Source organism: Peromyscus leucopus, chromosome 8b, assembly GCF_004664715.2.
Source record: "Peromyscus leucopus breed LL Stock chromosome 8b, UCI_PerLeu_2.1, whole genome shotgun sequence".
NCBI classification, from domain to species: domain Eukaryota; kingdom Metazoa; phylum Chordata; class Mammalia; order Rodentia; family Cricetidae; genus Peromyscus; species Peromyscus leucopus.
Genome location: NC_051086.1, coordinates 53,662,692 through 53,678,497, shown reverse-complemented (window position 1 = coordinate 53,678,497; position 15,806 = coordinate 53,662,692). Strand labels below are relative to the sequence as shown.

General features: G+C 48.9%; 1 protein-coding gene and 1 long non-coding RNA gene across 4 annotated transcripts; one reads left to right on the top strand and one right to left on the bottom strand.

Moving 5' to 3' along the window:
- Window positions 1-360: 360 nt before the first annotated feature.
- Window positions 361-5,978, bottom strand: LOC114686338 (platelet glycoprotein Ib alpha chain-like). 3 transcript variants are annotated; one of them, XM_037200926.1, is made up of 5 exons: window positions 5,933-5,968; window positions 5,327-5,410; window positions 4,268-4,382; window positions 3,774-3,886; window positions 361-3,563 (listed from the first exon to the last, which is right to left on the bottom strand). In XM_037200926.1, the coding sequence occupies exons 3-5, from the start codon at window positions 4,290-4,292 to the stop codon at window positions 1,464-1,466; spliced, it is 2,238 nt and encodes a 745-aa protein (XP_037056821.1). In that variant the 5' UTR covers window positions 4,293-4,382; window positions 5,327-5,410; window positions 5,933-5,968; the 3' UTR covers window positions 361-1,463. The 3 variants fall into 3 exon arrangements, with proteins under 3 accessions (XP_037056821.1, XP_037056820.1, XP_028716832.2); XM_037200925.1 differs by having other exon boundaries at window positions 5,327-5,978; XM_028860999.2 differs by having other exon boundaries at window positions 4,268-5,978.
- Window positions 5,979-6,339: 361 nt separating this feature from the next.
- Window positions 6,340-9,701, top strand: LOC119086940. Its single transcript, XR_005090352.1, has 3 exons — window positions 6,340-6,671; window positions 8,027-8,129; window positions 8,829-9,701. It is a non-coding gene; the product is annotated as an uncharacterized LOC119086940 (long non-coding RNA).
- The last annotated feature ends 6,105 nt before the right edge of the window (window positions 9,702-15,806 follow it).

The window sequence follows — 15,806 nt, the reverse complement described above, 5'->3', positions numbered from 1 at the left end:
AGAACCCCTACTTAGAGTGAGGCCAGGCTCAGAGGAGGAGCCCTGCTCGCACAGGTGACCCATGAGACATGCAGTGGGCCAAGTACACAGTGCCAAGGGAGATGAAGCTGGACTGGTGGGTGGGGTCCATGAAGAGAAGTCCTTGATGGCTGACTTCTGAGGTTTGCCCTCCACCTGGAGGAGTTGAAGGCACGAAAGAGATCCAGTCAGGTTCACAGGAAGGTCTAGAACCATCTGGAGAAGGGCAGTCTGTAGAGCCAGAAAGAGGAAGACTTCCTTCCCTTCTCTGGGGCCCAAGCCCGGGACTGAGCAGAGATGAGGTGTGGAAGAAGGCCTCATTGGTGAGATTAGCAAATGGCAGAATCAGTGGATTTGGGGGAGAGGAGGGGCCTGTTACATCCAGCTTTGCAAGCAACAGACCTAAGACTCATAGTCAAACTCACCAGGATGACACCCTTCCCCAGTCCTGACCTGGCCAGTGTGCAGACTTGTGCTCTGGAGGTCTGAGGAATGTACCCACCTCTGCTGCAGGCAGGCAGGCTTTAGCACTGGCTCTCAGCTCTAGGGCATTGTTCTATTCTGGAGGTGATGTTTGAGGTATCCTGGGGGGTCCTCAAATCCTGCAGAAGAATCACGAAGGTAGAGGAAGTACCCCTTATGTCCACCTACCCACCCTCAGCTACAGCTGGAGGTTTGTTGGGTGGTTGGGGTCAGGGTGGGGGCAGCTAGGACCGTGGGAATTCTTGTACCAGGTGTTCCAGCTGTTCTCAAATCCCAAAGAAAGATACATTCTTTTTAAAAACATTTTTATTATACAGGAAATGCTGGTGGAAAACTAAGAAGTGTTACAGAAAAAAAAAAATTCATGATACCTAGGGATAGTACTCCTGTCTTGATAATGGCTTTCCAAGTTTTCTTCCATGTGGGAACCATGCTCCATTTCTTTTTTTTTTTTTTAATACTTTGAATTCTTTTTATTTTTGATCCCTTTTATCTCTTATTTTTCTTTAATTTATTTTCATGTGCATTGGAGTTCGGCCATGGGTGTTTGGTCCCCTGGAACTGGAGTTATAGACCATTGTGAACTGCTATGTGGGTGCTGGAATTGAACTCAGGACCTCTGGAAGAGTAGTCAGTGCTCTAAACCTCTGAGCCACCTCTCAAGTGCCCCATGCTCCATTTCTATTTGCTGTTTCTAGCTCTTCCCCAAAATGGTAGCAGTGACCATATGGCCTGGCAATTTTCTAAGCAACATAGGGAACTTGATTCTATGACCACCTGGTTCCATCACCTCACTGCCTCTCTTGATTAGTGAGCTCTGGATGGAAGAGGGGGCCTCAGATAAAGAAGTAAATAGAATGCCCCTGTGGCAGTCTCATCTACCACTGCCCCCACCTCCCCACTCCCAGCATAGATCCCAGTAGAGTCTTTTGAGTGTTTCAGGATCTCCAAAGGACTCACCTTCACAGACTGTGGCCTGAGTACCTAATACCCACTGTTCCCAATAGGTCCTGACCACGACCCTGGCTCAGAGCTGAGGGCCTTCGTCCTGCTACCAGAGGCCCAACACGCCCATTAGGCCTCACCCATAGGAACAGGCTGGAACGGAAAGTGGGGGGTGACCCTTGAAGGAAGAGCAGCCAGGCCCGGGGCACGGTTACTTGCCTTCCCCTCTGCACCTCCAGACTTGTGGTGTGTGTGCTTGTGGCCAAGGTGGCAGAGAGGCCGAAGTGCAGAGAGTGTGGATTTACGTGCCAGGTCCAGATCAGCAACAAGATGAGCACCACAGAGGCAAACAGGAGCCAGAGGAGACCCAGAATATAGAAGCCCAGGGGGAGGAGACAACAGAACTCAGAGTTGACAAAAGGATCGCTTTTGAAAGTGTCAGAATTCCCTTGAGCCATCACGTGGACAGTTAGGAAGCTGTTCAACTCTGGGGTCGTTGTGATGGATTCTAGGAGTAAAGAGAGTTCTGTGGTAGAGAATAGTTCTGAACTGGTCTCATTTGGGACAGTCGCCCAGGTGGTAGTGAACGCTGGGGTGATGGTGGACACTGGAGTGGTTGGGATGGTGCTGGGCTCTGGGGGGGTTGGGGTCGTGCTGCTGGGCTGTGGGGGAGCCAGGGTGGGGGTGCTTGGGGTAGTGTTGCTGGGGTGTGGGGGAGCCAGGGTGGGGGTGGTTGGGGTAGTGTTGCTGGGCTGTGGGGGAGCCAGGGTGGGGGTGGTTGGGGTAGTGCTGCTGGGCTCTGGGGTAGTTAGGGTGGAGGTGGTGGGCACTGGGTTGGTGCTAGGTTCTGGGGTAGCCAGGGTGGAAGCGGTGGGCTCTGGAATAGTCAGAGTGGAGGCGGTAAGCATTGGTGTGGTGCTGGGCTCTGAGCTAGTCAGGGTAGAGGTAGGCTCTAGGGTGATTGGGGTGATGATGGGCATAGTTTTGGGTTTTAGACTATAAGTGTGTACATTGGATTTCATGCTCTGTGGCAGTGTGGTGAAATGAGAGATCTGTATGTGTGTGGATGTGTCCTGTTTGTTAGTGGGTTTGTGGGTTGGAGGCCAAGAAGGCATTTGGCTGTCTGGAGATGTAGGAGACTCCAAGAGTAGGCCCCTGTGGGTAGTATGGGCTTTGGTGTTAGTAGAGAACTTGACCTCAGCCCTTGTAGCAGGTACATCAGAGAAACTATCATAGTCATCATAGTCTATATCCCTATCCCCACTGACAGGGCAGCCCTTCCCTGGGTAGGAGTAGACAGGTGCAGAGCGCAAATTGGCACATCGTACACTGGCCACATTAGGGGTCATGGCTTTGACATCCACACCCTTCTTCCATAAGTAGACATTGTTGGAATTTTGCTGGAGCCAGTTGCGGAAGTAGAGGATATCACAATCACAATACCAGGTGTTGCCATGGAGGAAAACAAAAGGCAAGAGGAGGGTCCCAAAGAAGCCCTTTGGGATTGTACGAAGCCAGTTCCCTTGAAGGTAGAGGGTGTCAAGATCTTCCAACCCATCTAGGAGCCCAGGGGGTAGCTCACGCAGTTTGTTGTTGGCCAGATTGAGTTTGTTCAGCTTGGTGGTGAACATGAAGAGTCCAGGGGACAGACTCCTCAGACTATTGTTCTGCAGGTAGAGCTCCTGGAGTTGGCTTAGACCTTCCAGGACACCAGGAGACAGCGATTCCAACTGGTTGAAGGAGATATCAAGGATAGTGAGTGAAGGCAGAGCCCGTCCTAGGGAGGGCAGACTTCGCAGATTATTGTGGGATAATTTCAGGTTATCCAGCTTCGACAGTTTCTCATCAGTCTGCAGGCTGGTCAGCTCACATTCATCCAGGTCCAGCTGAGTGAGGTGAGTGAAATGCGCCAGGGATGCTGTGGAGAAGGCACCCAGCTTGTTCTTGCCCATGTGGAGGATGCCTGTGTCTGCTGGCAGGTCTGCGGGCAATGCGGTCAGCCCCTGGTTCTCACAGTTCACTTCCAGCAGGCTGGTCACTTTGGAGACATCACAAGTGGGATGGGAATGTGAGGGGCTTGGCAGCAGGAACAGCAGGATGAAGAGAGCCATAGGAACCTGTGGGCAAAGGGAGTTATAAGGGATGCCACCCTGGCCGTTGGCATCATTTTCCTAGGCTCCAGTCTTGCACTGCTCTAGCTCTCAGGATGCCTTCCAGAATCAGCTTCCATACCTCCCAGCCTTTTCCCTCTCTTCCACCCCTGTCCTCAGTCCTTGGTTCTTAGTCCCCGCTCAGATCCTCCTCCTCTGGTCCCAGCCCCAGCTTACAGTCAGGCAGAAAGACCTCTGAAGGCACGGAGCTTCTTCCAGGCTATGACTGGGTCCTTCTCTCTTCCAGCTCCAAGGAGAGCCAGGCCAAGAGCAGGAAAAAGATAGAGGACCTGTGGAGGAAAGGACAACCTGATAACCAACTCCTGGGACTCAGGGACCAGTCTCCCCCCAGGGACAAGCCCTTATCACCTTTCTCCACAGCCTTCCCCAGAACCCTCTTTGGTTTTACACTCTCCCTTTCCTGCCACCCTGGAAAGATCTAGAGACTCTCCAACCACCAACTTTGTGCAGCTTCTGCCTGCTGCCCTCCCTCCTCCCCCTCCATAGCTGTTCTTAGAGATGCCTAATTTTCCTTTGCTGCTCCCTCACACCCCACTGCCACCTTTCCTAGCTCTAAACTGATTCCCCCAAACCTGGGGCTGCTGGCACCCTCTCCTCCATCCACTGGGCTCTTGCCTGATGCTCTCTAAACGTTTTTGCAGCATCCATACCCTGGGCTCGTCCCTCTGGGGACATGACGAATGACACCCATTTGCTTGGTTTTCCTCTTGCTTGTGTGGTTGGTCCTTCTCAGCCTTCTCTGTGGCTCCCTCTTCCTCTCCCTTTCTGCAGCAGTAAACCTGTTTTCAGAGCATTCTTGGGCTTTCCTAACATATACTCCATAAACACCTGGAACATACTTTGCTGTGCCTTTAATCACCTCTGCCCCAGACTCATGTTTTTATCCCTGGTCTAGACCCTTTTCCCTGAGGCCAAGATCCTTAGGTCTGATTGTCTCTCCGACCTCTCTTCTTATATATTCCACAAGTACAGAAACAGTGTACCTCATTTGAGAGGCTCAGGAAGATCATGAGTTTGAAGCCATCTCTGGGCTACAAAGGAAGACCCTTCTCATGAACACAACAACAAAAAACAAAACAAAGCAACGAAAACCAAAACTCCAAAATACCAATGAACAACTTCATTATCTGAATCGCTTCATCTGCCAGCCATGAAGATGCAGAACTGTCTACACTCCTAGACCTTGGGAAGCAGAGGCAGGAAGAGCATGAGTTCAGGGCCAGCCTGGGCTGTATCCTGAGACTTTTTCTCCAAACAAACAAACCCACAGAGAAATAGCACTCCTCCTCTGTTGTCCACAGCTACTCATTTACCTGATGACTCTGAATACTCCCAGTGCTACTGCCTTCTTCGGACTCCCCCATTATCGAGGCTTGCTGAATTAACTCTGCTTTCTTTCACATCTCCATCCCCCACTGCCCAGGCCAGGGCACTATCTCTTCCTATCCTGCAGTAGCCTTCTGGTTTATCCCGGAAATCTCTAACTTCCCTTCTATTTTCCATGGGAGAATTGCCTGCGAGTGTGCTAATCTGTCAACCACTTGACCTCATCATGGCTCCTGACAGCTCTCAGGAGGCAGTCTGCAGTACCTCACAAGGCCTTCCAGGCCTGCAAGTCTGAGTCTTGCCCACCTGCCTGCTCAGCCCCCTTGTCTAGTGCTCTCCCACTCCTTATCCCTCTTTGCCGTACTTGAACTTTCATTCATTACCTTTTCCGAACACATTTCTGGTGAGTTCCAGCTCAACATTCATCCCTCTGGGAACTGTTTTGTTTCTGCAAGCCTGGGTTTGTCCTGTGTTGCAGAAAGTCAGCTGTTACGTCTGTTGGGCCAGTGCCCATGTCATAGTGTAAAGATCCTACCTCCTCAGAGGGGGATCATGAACAGGAACTTTCCCCATCTCCCCTCACTGCTGATGACCGGACAAGGGGTAGACACAATGAACTGCAGCCGATTTCTGGACTTGCCGCTCACATCATTTGCTACGTGGAACAACTAGGGCAGAATCAGAGGGGAGGCAGAAGTGAGCAGAGATGGAGGCTCTGATGGTGAACCTTTGGGGATGGAGGTCTTTCTACTGTAGTGCTATCACCTTTCGGGTATGAGCCACAGGAAAAGGATACATGGCCTAGGCCTGGGAAGTGGTGCACACCTTTAATCCCAGCACTTCATTTCAAAAAAAGGAAAAATGACCACAGCCAGAGATTGTCGCCTGTGCCCATAGCCTCAGTTGTTCTGGAGGCTGAGATGGAAGTTCCACACCAGCCTAGGCAAAACAGCATTACCATGTCTTGTGTTGCATGTGGTGATGCATACCTCTAATCCCAGCAGCTATGAGGAGGTTGAGGCAGGAGGATTGCTAAGATGAGGTTGGTTTGGCCACATAATGAGTTTGAGGCCAGCCTCAACTACATAACATGTTTCTGTCTCAACCCCCAAACAAAAACAAAAAACGACATTGGCTACTTCAAAGACTTTCTGGGCAGAAAACCAGACAGGGAGTTATGTGGCCAGGAACCGTTCCCAGAAGCCTGCTGTAGAACCAGTCTGGTGAGCAGATCTCTGCCCCTGCTGCAGGACCAAGTCACTGAAGCTTGTGTCGCCTCAGCCGCTGAGCCAGACATTGTTCCGAGACTCCTGAGGCTGCAGAGTTCCACACTGTCCCTCCTTCTCTGCGATTATGAGCTAACAGAAACCTGGATGTGAGTCTGGTTAGTCACATGCCTGGTGCCCAGCTGCCAAGGGAGCCCAGGAAGTCAGAGTTTTGGTTATTTTTCAACTTCTGAAATAGGAAGCATGTTCTGTTTCTCCAAAGATCTGAAAGTTGAAAAAATTTCCAAACAGAGCAGAAGCTCACATTTTTTGTGCCTACTGAGTGGTCCTGGGTTTTCTTTCCTCCAGGGTCAGTTCCTGCCCCGGGATCCCTGTCTTGGCTCATAAAGTAACAACGATTTCCTGCCTTCGTGTGCAAGTACAGAGACCGTGGTTAGGGGATGGATGACATTTTTATTTATTTATTGTGTGTGCGTGGGGCACACAGAACACCTGTGGGCAGGTGAGAGGACATGTGGGAGTTGGTTCTTTCCTTCCACCATGTGGGTCCCAGGAATCGTAGTTGGGTCATCAGGTTTGGTGACAAGCTCCTTTTTCCTGATGAGCCATCTTGCCAGCCCTGATTTATACTTCCTAATAGAATCATCTATTTCATTTAGATGTTCAAATTTATTGTTACATACGTTTATATTTTGTGTTGTTTTGTTTGTCCAGACAGGGTTTCTCTAACAGCACTGGCTGTCCTGGAACTTGATTTGTAGACCAGGCTGGCCTGAAACTCACAGAGACCCCCCTGCTTCTGCCTTGTGAGCACTGGGATTAAAAGCGAGTGCTGCTGGGAGGTGGTGGCGCACTGCCTTTAATCCCAGCACTCGGGAGGCAGAGCCAGGCGGATCTCTGTGAGTTTGAGGCCAACTTGCTCTACAGAGCAGGATCCAGGACAGGCACCAAAACTACACAGAGGAACCTGTCTTGGAAAAAAAAAAAAGTGTGCTACTACTGCCCAGCACACTTACACTTTTTTAAATAATTTCTTTTTCAAATAATTATTCTTATTTTATGTGCGGTGGTGTTTTGCTTGCATGTATGTCTGTGTGAGAATGCTGGATCTCCTGGAATGGAGTTACAGACAGTTGTGGCCTGCCATGTGGGGGCTGGGAATTGAACCTGAGTCCTCTGGAAGAGCAGCTAGTGCTCCTAACTGCTGAGTCATCTCTCCTGCCCCTACATTTATACTTTTTATTTCATTTTTCAAGATAGGGCTTCTCTGTGTAGCTCTGCCTGTCCTGGAACTCGCTCTGCAGACCAGGCTAGCTTCAAACTCAGAGAGATCCACCTGCCTCTGCCTCTCAAGTGCTGAGATCAAAGTTATGAGCCACCACTGCCCAGCCTACATTTATACTTTTAGTGATATGTATTTATTAGTATGTGTGTATATGTGTGCGTGTGTGCACCCACATGTCACAGCACACATGTAGAGGCAGAGGACAACTCTGTAGAATCATTTCTCTCCTCCCACCTTCATGTGAGTTCCAGGGACCAAACTCAGTTCTTCCAACTGCATGATGAGTACCATTTACCCATGAGACATTTTTGTTTGTTTGTTTTTGCCTGGGTCTTACTATGTAGCTCTAGCTGTCCTGGAACTTGTTCTGTATAGAAGGCTGGCCTTGAACTCCTAGAAATTTGTCTGCCTCCATAGTGCTGGGATTAAAGTGTTGTACCACCGACCCGGCCTAGTGAGACATTTTGATAGCTTCTCTATGCTTTCTTCACTATTCACACCTCTGTGTCTAGGAGCTGAAGATGTGACAGTCAGAGTCTCAGTGTGGTTTATTGGTCCCCTTCCCCCACCAGGAATGCTACCATCACATCAGTTTATAAGCTGGTCGGCTCGCTTGGATCCAGGTACACTATGTGAAGGGAGTGGAAGACACCCGGGATGGGCACCTTGGAGGAGGTGAGCAGTGACCCCTGACTTGGGAAAGAGTGATGGTGTCTGCAGCCTTGTCCACAGCACTGCCTGCTTTGCTTTATCTCCTTTGCTCCTACACCTGGCTGACCACAATCTGTGGTCCCATTTTGGGACTAGAGATGGTTTAGCCCATAGGAGTGGTACTGCTCCTTCAGAGGACTGAGTTTGGTTCCCAGAATCCATGGTGGGCAGCTCACAAACGTCTTTAACTCCAGCTTTAGAAGATGGATGCTCTCTTCTGCCTTCACAGGCCAGGACTCACATGCACATGCACACACAGATACCCATATACACACATACACATAATTAAAGAAGACATGCTTTCAAAAAGGAAGAAATTGAGCCAGATGTGGTGGGGCACGCCTTTAATCCCAGCACTGGAGAGGCAGAGGCAGGCGGATCTCTGTGAGTTCTAGGACAGTCAGGGCTACACAGAGAAACCCTGTCTTGAAAACAAACAAACAACTGACAGCTTTCTAGAGTTGTCCGAACGTTGTAGGGTCCCCCCATCAGTGTGTGAAGATGGCCCCCCACCTGCTGGCCGCTGTGGTTTTACACAGACAGCCGCTGTGACGGGTGTGCAGTGACCGCTCCTCACGGTTTTCATCTGTGCTCCTCTAAAGATCATAATGGTGACTCTGTTTCACACTTTTATTTATCCTCGGTTTATCTTATTTGTTACAGCGTCTCCTCATGTCTCTTTCATGTCCTGGCTGCCTTGGAGCGTATGTGAACTGCTGGCCCTGAACTCCCAGAGATCTGCCTTTGCCTCCCAGGAGCTGGAATTAGTGTATGCCACCACATCAGTCCCATTGTTTAGCTAGTGTTCATTTGGGAGCAGTTTTTAATGTAATCTTGTTTTTTTTTTGTATTTTATAAATGTTTTAAAATTTTATTTTAATTTGATGTTGACTTCCACATGCACCAAGCATGACACAGTGTATATGCAGACAGAACACTCATACACATAAAATAAAAAAGACATTTGGAAATATATATATTGGTTTTTCCAGACAAGGTTTCTCTGTATAACCCTGGCTGGCTGTCCTGGGTCTCCCTCTGTAGAACAGAGTGGCTTCACTCACAGGGATCTACCTGCCTCTGCCTCCTGAGTACTGGGACTAAAAGGCTTGGGCCACCACCACCTGGCTCTGAAAGAGATTTTTAGTTTGGGGGGAAAATGCAATCATGAGCCAGCCATCATCATCCCTGTCTGTAATCCCACACTGTGGAGGCTGAGGCAGGGAGAGCCTGAGGATTTTAGGCCAACCTGGGCACATGATGTCTTGGAATGGAGTTCTCTGGCTTAGCCCAGTTGCAGTTGGTTGTCATTGTTCATTTCTGTTGCTGTAATAAAACACTCCGACCATAAGCAGCCTGGGGGAGGAAGAGATTTGTCTTCTACTTCCAGGCCACAGTCCACCACCGAGAGGAGCCACCAGGAGCGGAAACGGGAAGGTGACATAGAAACCATGAGGGACCTCTGGTGTTGCCTTGCTTCTCTGGCTCCCTGGTAGGGCATGCGTAGCTAGCTTTAAATTCTTTTCTTTTGGGCAGTGGTGGTGCCCGCCTTTAATCCCAGCACTAGGGAGGCAGAGGCAGGCCGATCTCTGTGAGTTCGAGGCCAGCCTGGGCTAGAGTGAGTTCCAGGAAAGGTGCAAAGCTACACAGAGAACCCTGTCTTGAAAAACAACAACAACAAAAAATTCTTTTCTTTTTAATGTATGCACAGGTGTGTGAAACTATATGAATCACCTGTTCGGGAGCCCTCTGAGGCCAGAAGAGGGCCCAAATCCCCAGAACTAGAGTTACAGATGGCTGTGAACCCCAGGCCTCTGGAGGAGAAACCAGTGCTTCTAACCACTGGCCATCTCTCCAGCCCCGTTTCTCCTGCACTTGCTCGATCCCTTCCTTTCTCCTCTCACCTTCCTTTCCTCTCTGTCTGTCTCTGTCTCTCTGTCTGTCTCTGCCTCTCCCTTTCTTCTCTGTGTGGTCCCTGTCTCACTGTGTGGTCCCTGTCTCACTGTGTGGTCCCTGTCTCACTGTGTGTCCCTGTCTCACTGTGTGGTCCCTGTCTCACTGTGTGGTCCCTGTCTCACTGTGTGGTCCCTGTCTCACTGTGTGGTCCCTGTCTCTCTGTGTGGTCCCTGTCTCACTGTGTGGTCCCTGTCTCACTGTGTGGTCCCTGTCTCTCTGTGTGGTCCCTGTCTCACTGTGTGGTCCCTGTCTCACTGTGTGGTCCCTGACTCACTGTGTGGTCCGATAGTTTACAACTCGCAGTCCTCCTGCCTCAGCCTCTAGCATGCTGGGGTTCTAGGATCACAACCTAGAACTTCTCTTCCCTCAACCTAGACTTCAGGGCTGTTTTTGTTTGAAGTGTGTTCTCCCTGATGTTATTTCTCTTCCTCCTCTTCTTCCCCATCCCTCCCCCTCCTCCAGGACAGCCTTGTCTTTTAGTCCAGGATAGCCTTGTCTCCCTCCTTCCACCCATCCATACTGGGAATTGAACCCAGGGCCTCCCTCACACGCACACTGTATCCCTAGCCCTCATTTCATCCTGGAGTTTCAAAACACTTTTTCAGATAATCCTCACACCTTCATGTTCTAGCGCTTCAGATCTGTTGACTATTTTCCTTTAGTTTTCAATCTTCCTGGTCCTTGATATCATGATTTATTTCCAGTGAAAACCTTTTCCCACGCTCCCAAGATTGTATTTAAGGCCTCTCTTTCAGCTGTCTTTATTTGGTTCTCTCTCGGTGGGAGGACGTCCTGCCTGGTGTTGTCAAGTAGAGGAAGGGGCTGGGCTGTGGTCACAGTGGTGCCCACCTGCTGCATTTCTAATTGGTTGTTTTTATGCGTCAGGGTCTTTTTTATATAACCCTGGCTGTCCTGGAACTCACTATGTAGACCAGGCTGGCCTTGAACTCAGAGATCTGTAGCTGGAAGTTTTCCTTTGTCCGGCTCAGTTCCCCAGCTGCTCATTCCCAACACAGAGACTTATATTAATACAACATGTAGGGCCTATGGCTCAGGCTCATTATTGACTAGCTTTTATAACTTAATTCCACACATTTCTATTAATCTATGTTTTCCACAAGGCTTACCAGTACTTTCACATCTTCCTTCTTGGGTGGCTGGATCGGGTCTCTCCTGACTCTGCCTTTCTTCTCTCTCTAGCTCTCTTGGATTTCCCACCTGGCTAATAGCTTTCTTGTCATAGGCCAACACAGCTTTGTTTATTTTCCAGGGGGAACAACACATATTCACAGCACTTCCCCTTTTCTGTCTAATCAAAAAGGAAATTTTTAATTTTAATATAATAAAATTACATGTAACAAAACAGTTACCAAGCAAGAATTATAGTCACAATGTCTAATTTATTTATGTTTAGCAAAATTAAAGAAAATAGTCTTCATGTATCTAAAGTTTCCTGTCTAATTTACCCTTTGATCATGGCTAGGGAAACATAAAATTATAACTATCTGGTCTTCAACTTCATCAAGGACCTGAGAAGGATGTATTATTACCTGCCTCTGTCTTGCATGTGGCGAGAAAGGTATGTGCCACCCTACCCAGCTACTTCTAACATTTGAGAGTCTGAGGCAGAAAGATCATTGGGACCAGGAGTTGGAGGGCAAAATGTCAAGCCCCTATCTAAAAGAGACAGGGGACAAAGAGGGAGGGAGAAGTGGGGGTCAGGGTGGGGTGGGGTGGGGGTAGGACTTGGGGAATCAGTTCTGAGTCAGAATAAGTCTCCATGTGTGAAGTTGAATGTTTCCAGCAGGTGTCTACATGGTTCAGTCACTAATTAAGCTGTGACCTCAGATCCCCTGGGATCTCTTTGGATGCTACAGGAGCAGTCTCTCAGCAGGGTGTTCTGTGTGGGCTTTTGCCCTGGATCAAGTTCAGGAGGGAAACTGCACTTTGCTCTGCTCTGGGCAGGATTAGTTACTGTATAAATTCCTACAGTCCCTGCCCCTGCCCCAGGGCACTTGGCTTTCTCTGTGTAGGGGGTTTATTTTGCTGTTGTTTTTGTTTTTGAAACAGGGTCTTCCTCTGTAGCCCAGGCTGACCTCAAACTCAAAATCCTCATGCCTCTGTCTCAAGTGCTAGGATTATAGACATTTGCCACCTCGCTCAGCCTTATGTCTGTCTTTTCTCTGCTTCCTCTAACGTCATTTTATCATAATGCAGTGTTTTGTGGGGGCGCAGTGAGGGTTGCTAGGGTTGGATTTAGGGACTTCTTTTGAGGTTTATCTATTTTTATTTTTATATGTATGTTTGCCTGCATGTACACATGTCTGGTGCCCCCTGGGGGCCAGAGGGGGCATGAACAAGACCTTCATAATGACCATTCCAGTTGACATGCCAGTGTTGATGGGGAAATTCACCAGGCCCCACCCTAGATGAAAAGCTGCAAGCAGTGGTTGCTGAGGGAGGGAGAATCGTGTTCTCCAGCGATGAGGCCCCTATTTGGTTTCCAGTCCAAGTGCTCGGCCCTAAACGTGTGCACACAGGAGCCACACGGAATGGACAAGAACACTGTTGTTCTTGCAAAGGACTCCAGTTTAACTCTTAGCACCCACATGGTGGCTTACAACTGTCTGTACCTCCAGTCCAGGGGGTCCGATGCCCTCTTCTGACCTTTCTGGGCATGCAGCCTGCTCATGATGCATATACATCCTTTTAGGAAAAACATTCATACACATAAAATGAAATTAAAGAAATGCTCTCTCTATGGGGTTGGGGGTGTGGCTCGGTGGTTAAGAGCACTGGTTGCTCTTGCAGAGGACCTGAGTTCAATTCCCAGCACCCACATGGTGGCTCACAACCATTTCTAACTTCAGTTCTTCAGTTTTTCTGAATTCCATGGGCACATAGACATACATACATACAGGCAAAACATTCATACACATAAAATGAAATAAAATAAATCCTCAATATCTACCTCCATCCCAGGACCAGGATGTAACTCTCAGCCACTGCTCCAGCACCATGGATGCTGCTGGGATGATAATGGACTAAGCCTGTGGACCTAGAAGTGATTCTGAAAAGAGGAGGCGCCATCCTGGGATTTACTGCCCAGAATTGTACAGAGCTAAGACTGCCCAAACAGGGTCACGTGCAGCTAATTAAGACAAGAGACAGCCTAATTAGCTAAGCCACAATGCTCAGTGACTAGGAGAAGCCAGAAGAAATGCAGCCTTGGGGTCATCTGGAGGCCCTAGAGCCCTGTTGCCATCAGAGTGGGTTTCCCAAGATGTGTGGGCCCCCTGCTCTCACAAAGGCTTTTAAAGATCTTTATTTATTTTTATTTCTTATTTTTTTGGTTTTTCGAGACAGGGTTTCTCTGTGTAGCTTTGTGCCTTTCCTGGAACTCGCTTTGGAGACCAGGCTGGCCTCAAACTCACATAGATCCACCTGCCTCTACATCCCGAGCGCTGGGATTAAAGGTGAGTGCCACCAAAGCCCGGCCTAAGATCTTTACTAAATCCAGACATGCCCCACCTCAACACACACACAAAAAGAAATTAAAAAAAAAAAAAAGGAAGCCAGACTGTGATGGTGTATACCTTTAATCCTAGCACTTGGTAGTCAGAGGCAGATGGATCTCCTTGAGTTCGAGGCCAGCCTGATTTATAGAGCTAGTTCCAGGACAGCCAGGGTGGTAGTTACATCGAGAAACTCTGTCTCAAAAAACAGAAAGAAAGAAAGAAAGAAAGAAAGAAAGAGAGAAAGAGAGAAAGAGAGAAAGAGAGAAAGAGAGAAAGAGAGAAAGAGAGAAAAAGAGAGAGAAAGAGAGAGAGGAAGAAAGAGAGGAAGGAAGGAAGGAAGGAAGGAAGGAAGGAAGGAAGGAAGGAAGGAAGGGAGGGAATGTTCTTATGTTCTTCTATCTTACCCTCTTTACCTGGAATTCTGTCTGAAGGTCGGTCCGCAGTCTTCATGGGCCCTCCCCCATCAGTCAAGGCAGTCAGCACAGTTCTTCAGGGGAGGCTCCCTACTCAGGTGAGTTCAATCTGTGGCAAATTGACATTGGAACCAGTGGTAATTAATACCTGCAATCCCACCTGGAAGACGGAGACAGGTAGATGGATCTCCATGATCTTGAGACTAGTGAGTTCAAGGTTAGCCTGAGCTGACTAGTGAAATTTTATTGTCTTGTTTATTTTCAATTTTTTTTTCTGTTTTGAGAAAGGGTCTATCTCTCTCCTCTCTCTCTCCTCTCCCTCTCCTTTCCTCTCTCCTCTCCTCCCTTCTCCTCTCCGTCTCCACCCCCACCCCACCCCACCCCTGCCACTCTCAGCCTGCCTGTCCCGGAACTCACTACACAGACCAGACTGACCTCTAAGTCATGGAGATCTCTGCCTCCTGAGTGCTGAAGTTAAAGACCATGCCAGCTTTTTTTTTTTAATCGTTGATAGCATGTGCATGCAGGTACATGGGTGCCACAGTGCGTGTGTGTGGAAATCATGTATGGGAGTTGATTTTCATTGTCCAATGGTTGAGGAAGTGTGAAGGGGCCCCAAAATAGCTTGACCACACAGCAGCCATGACAGGCTTAGGGACCTAGACACAGCTTCTGTGACAGGCTTACTGGCAGGCAACACCCAGATCCAGGAAAAGCCTTAAGCTGATACCACCCAGGGATCCACCCAGGGATGAGCAAGTACCTGACATCCCCAACATTCCAACCATTAGATAAGGTGACCATTAGATAAGGTGACCAGATGCCCTTGAGTCTAGCACATACCTATTTTTTTAAGATACCCCTAGACAATTGTCAGCTAATCAGCTAATTAATAATAAAAAAATTATTTTCCTGTGTTTGTGTGTGGGTGAAGGCATGTGGTGTCGCAGAACAACTTTGTGGAGTCATTTCTCCCCTTCCATCTTTCCATGGATTGTGGGCTTGCACTAGGGTGTCAGACTTGTAAGGACTGGCTGAGCCGTCTCCCTGCCCCACCCCCACCCACATGTTTCTTTGTTTTTTCGAGACATAGTTTGTCTGTGTAAGAGCCGTGGATGTCCTTGAACTAGCTCTGTAGACCAGGCTAGCCTTGAACTCACAGAGATCCCCCTGCCTCTGCCTCTCAAGCATGCTGTTTTTTAGACAGTTGTGAGCCACTACACAGATGCTGGGAACTGAACTCAGGACCTCTGGAAGAGCAGCCAGAGTTCTTAGCCGCTGAGCCATCTCTCTAACCCAGAATAATATCTTCCCTGTCTCCTCTCCTCACCTTTGGTTTTTCCAGACAGGGCTTCTCTGTGTAGCCCTGGCTGTCCTGGAACTCACTCTGTAGACCAGGCTGGCCTCAAATTCAGAGATCCCCCTGCCTCCAAAGTCCTGGAATTAAAAGCTGCTCCACCACCTTCTGTCCAGTGTTTCTTTCTCCAGCAGTGCTTTTGATACATTGTTCTTTAAAAGCAGAGGAAGTTCCCCAGATCACAAGGACTCCTCCAGTCCCTTCGGTTAGTTTTGCTTTTCTCTTAACCTTTGATTCCCTGGGTTTACATTGTATCTGGGGGAGGTGTGGGAGCAGCCTGCTTGCTTTTCTCTCCATGGAGGCCCTGGCCGCTGTGGTTGGAAACTGCCTCTCCCCCTGATGCCCTAGAATCTGGGTGCTCTGGGTCCCTCCTTGTTCTTCCAGGTCCCGGCACCTC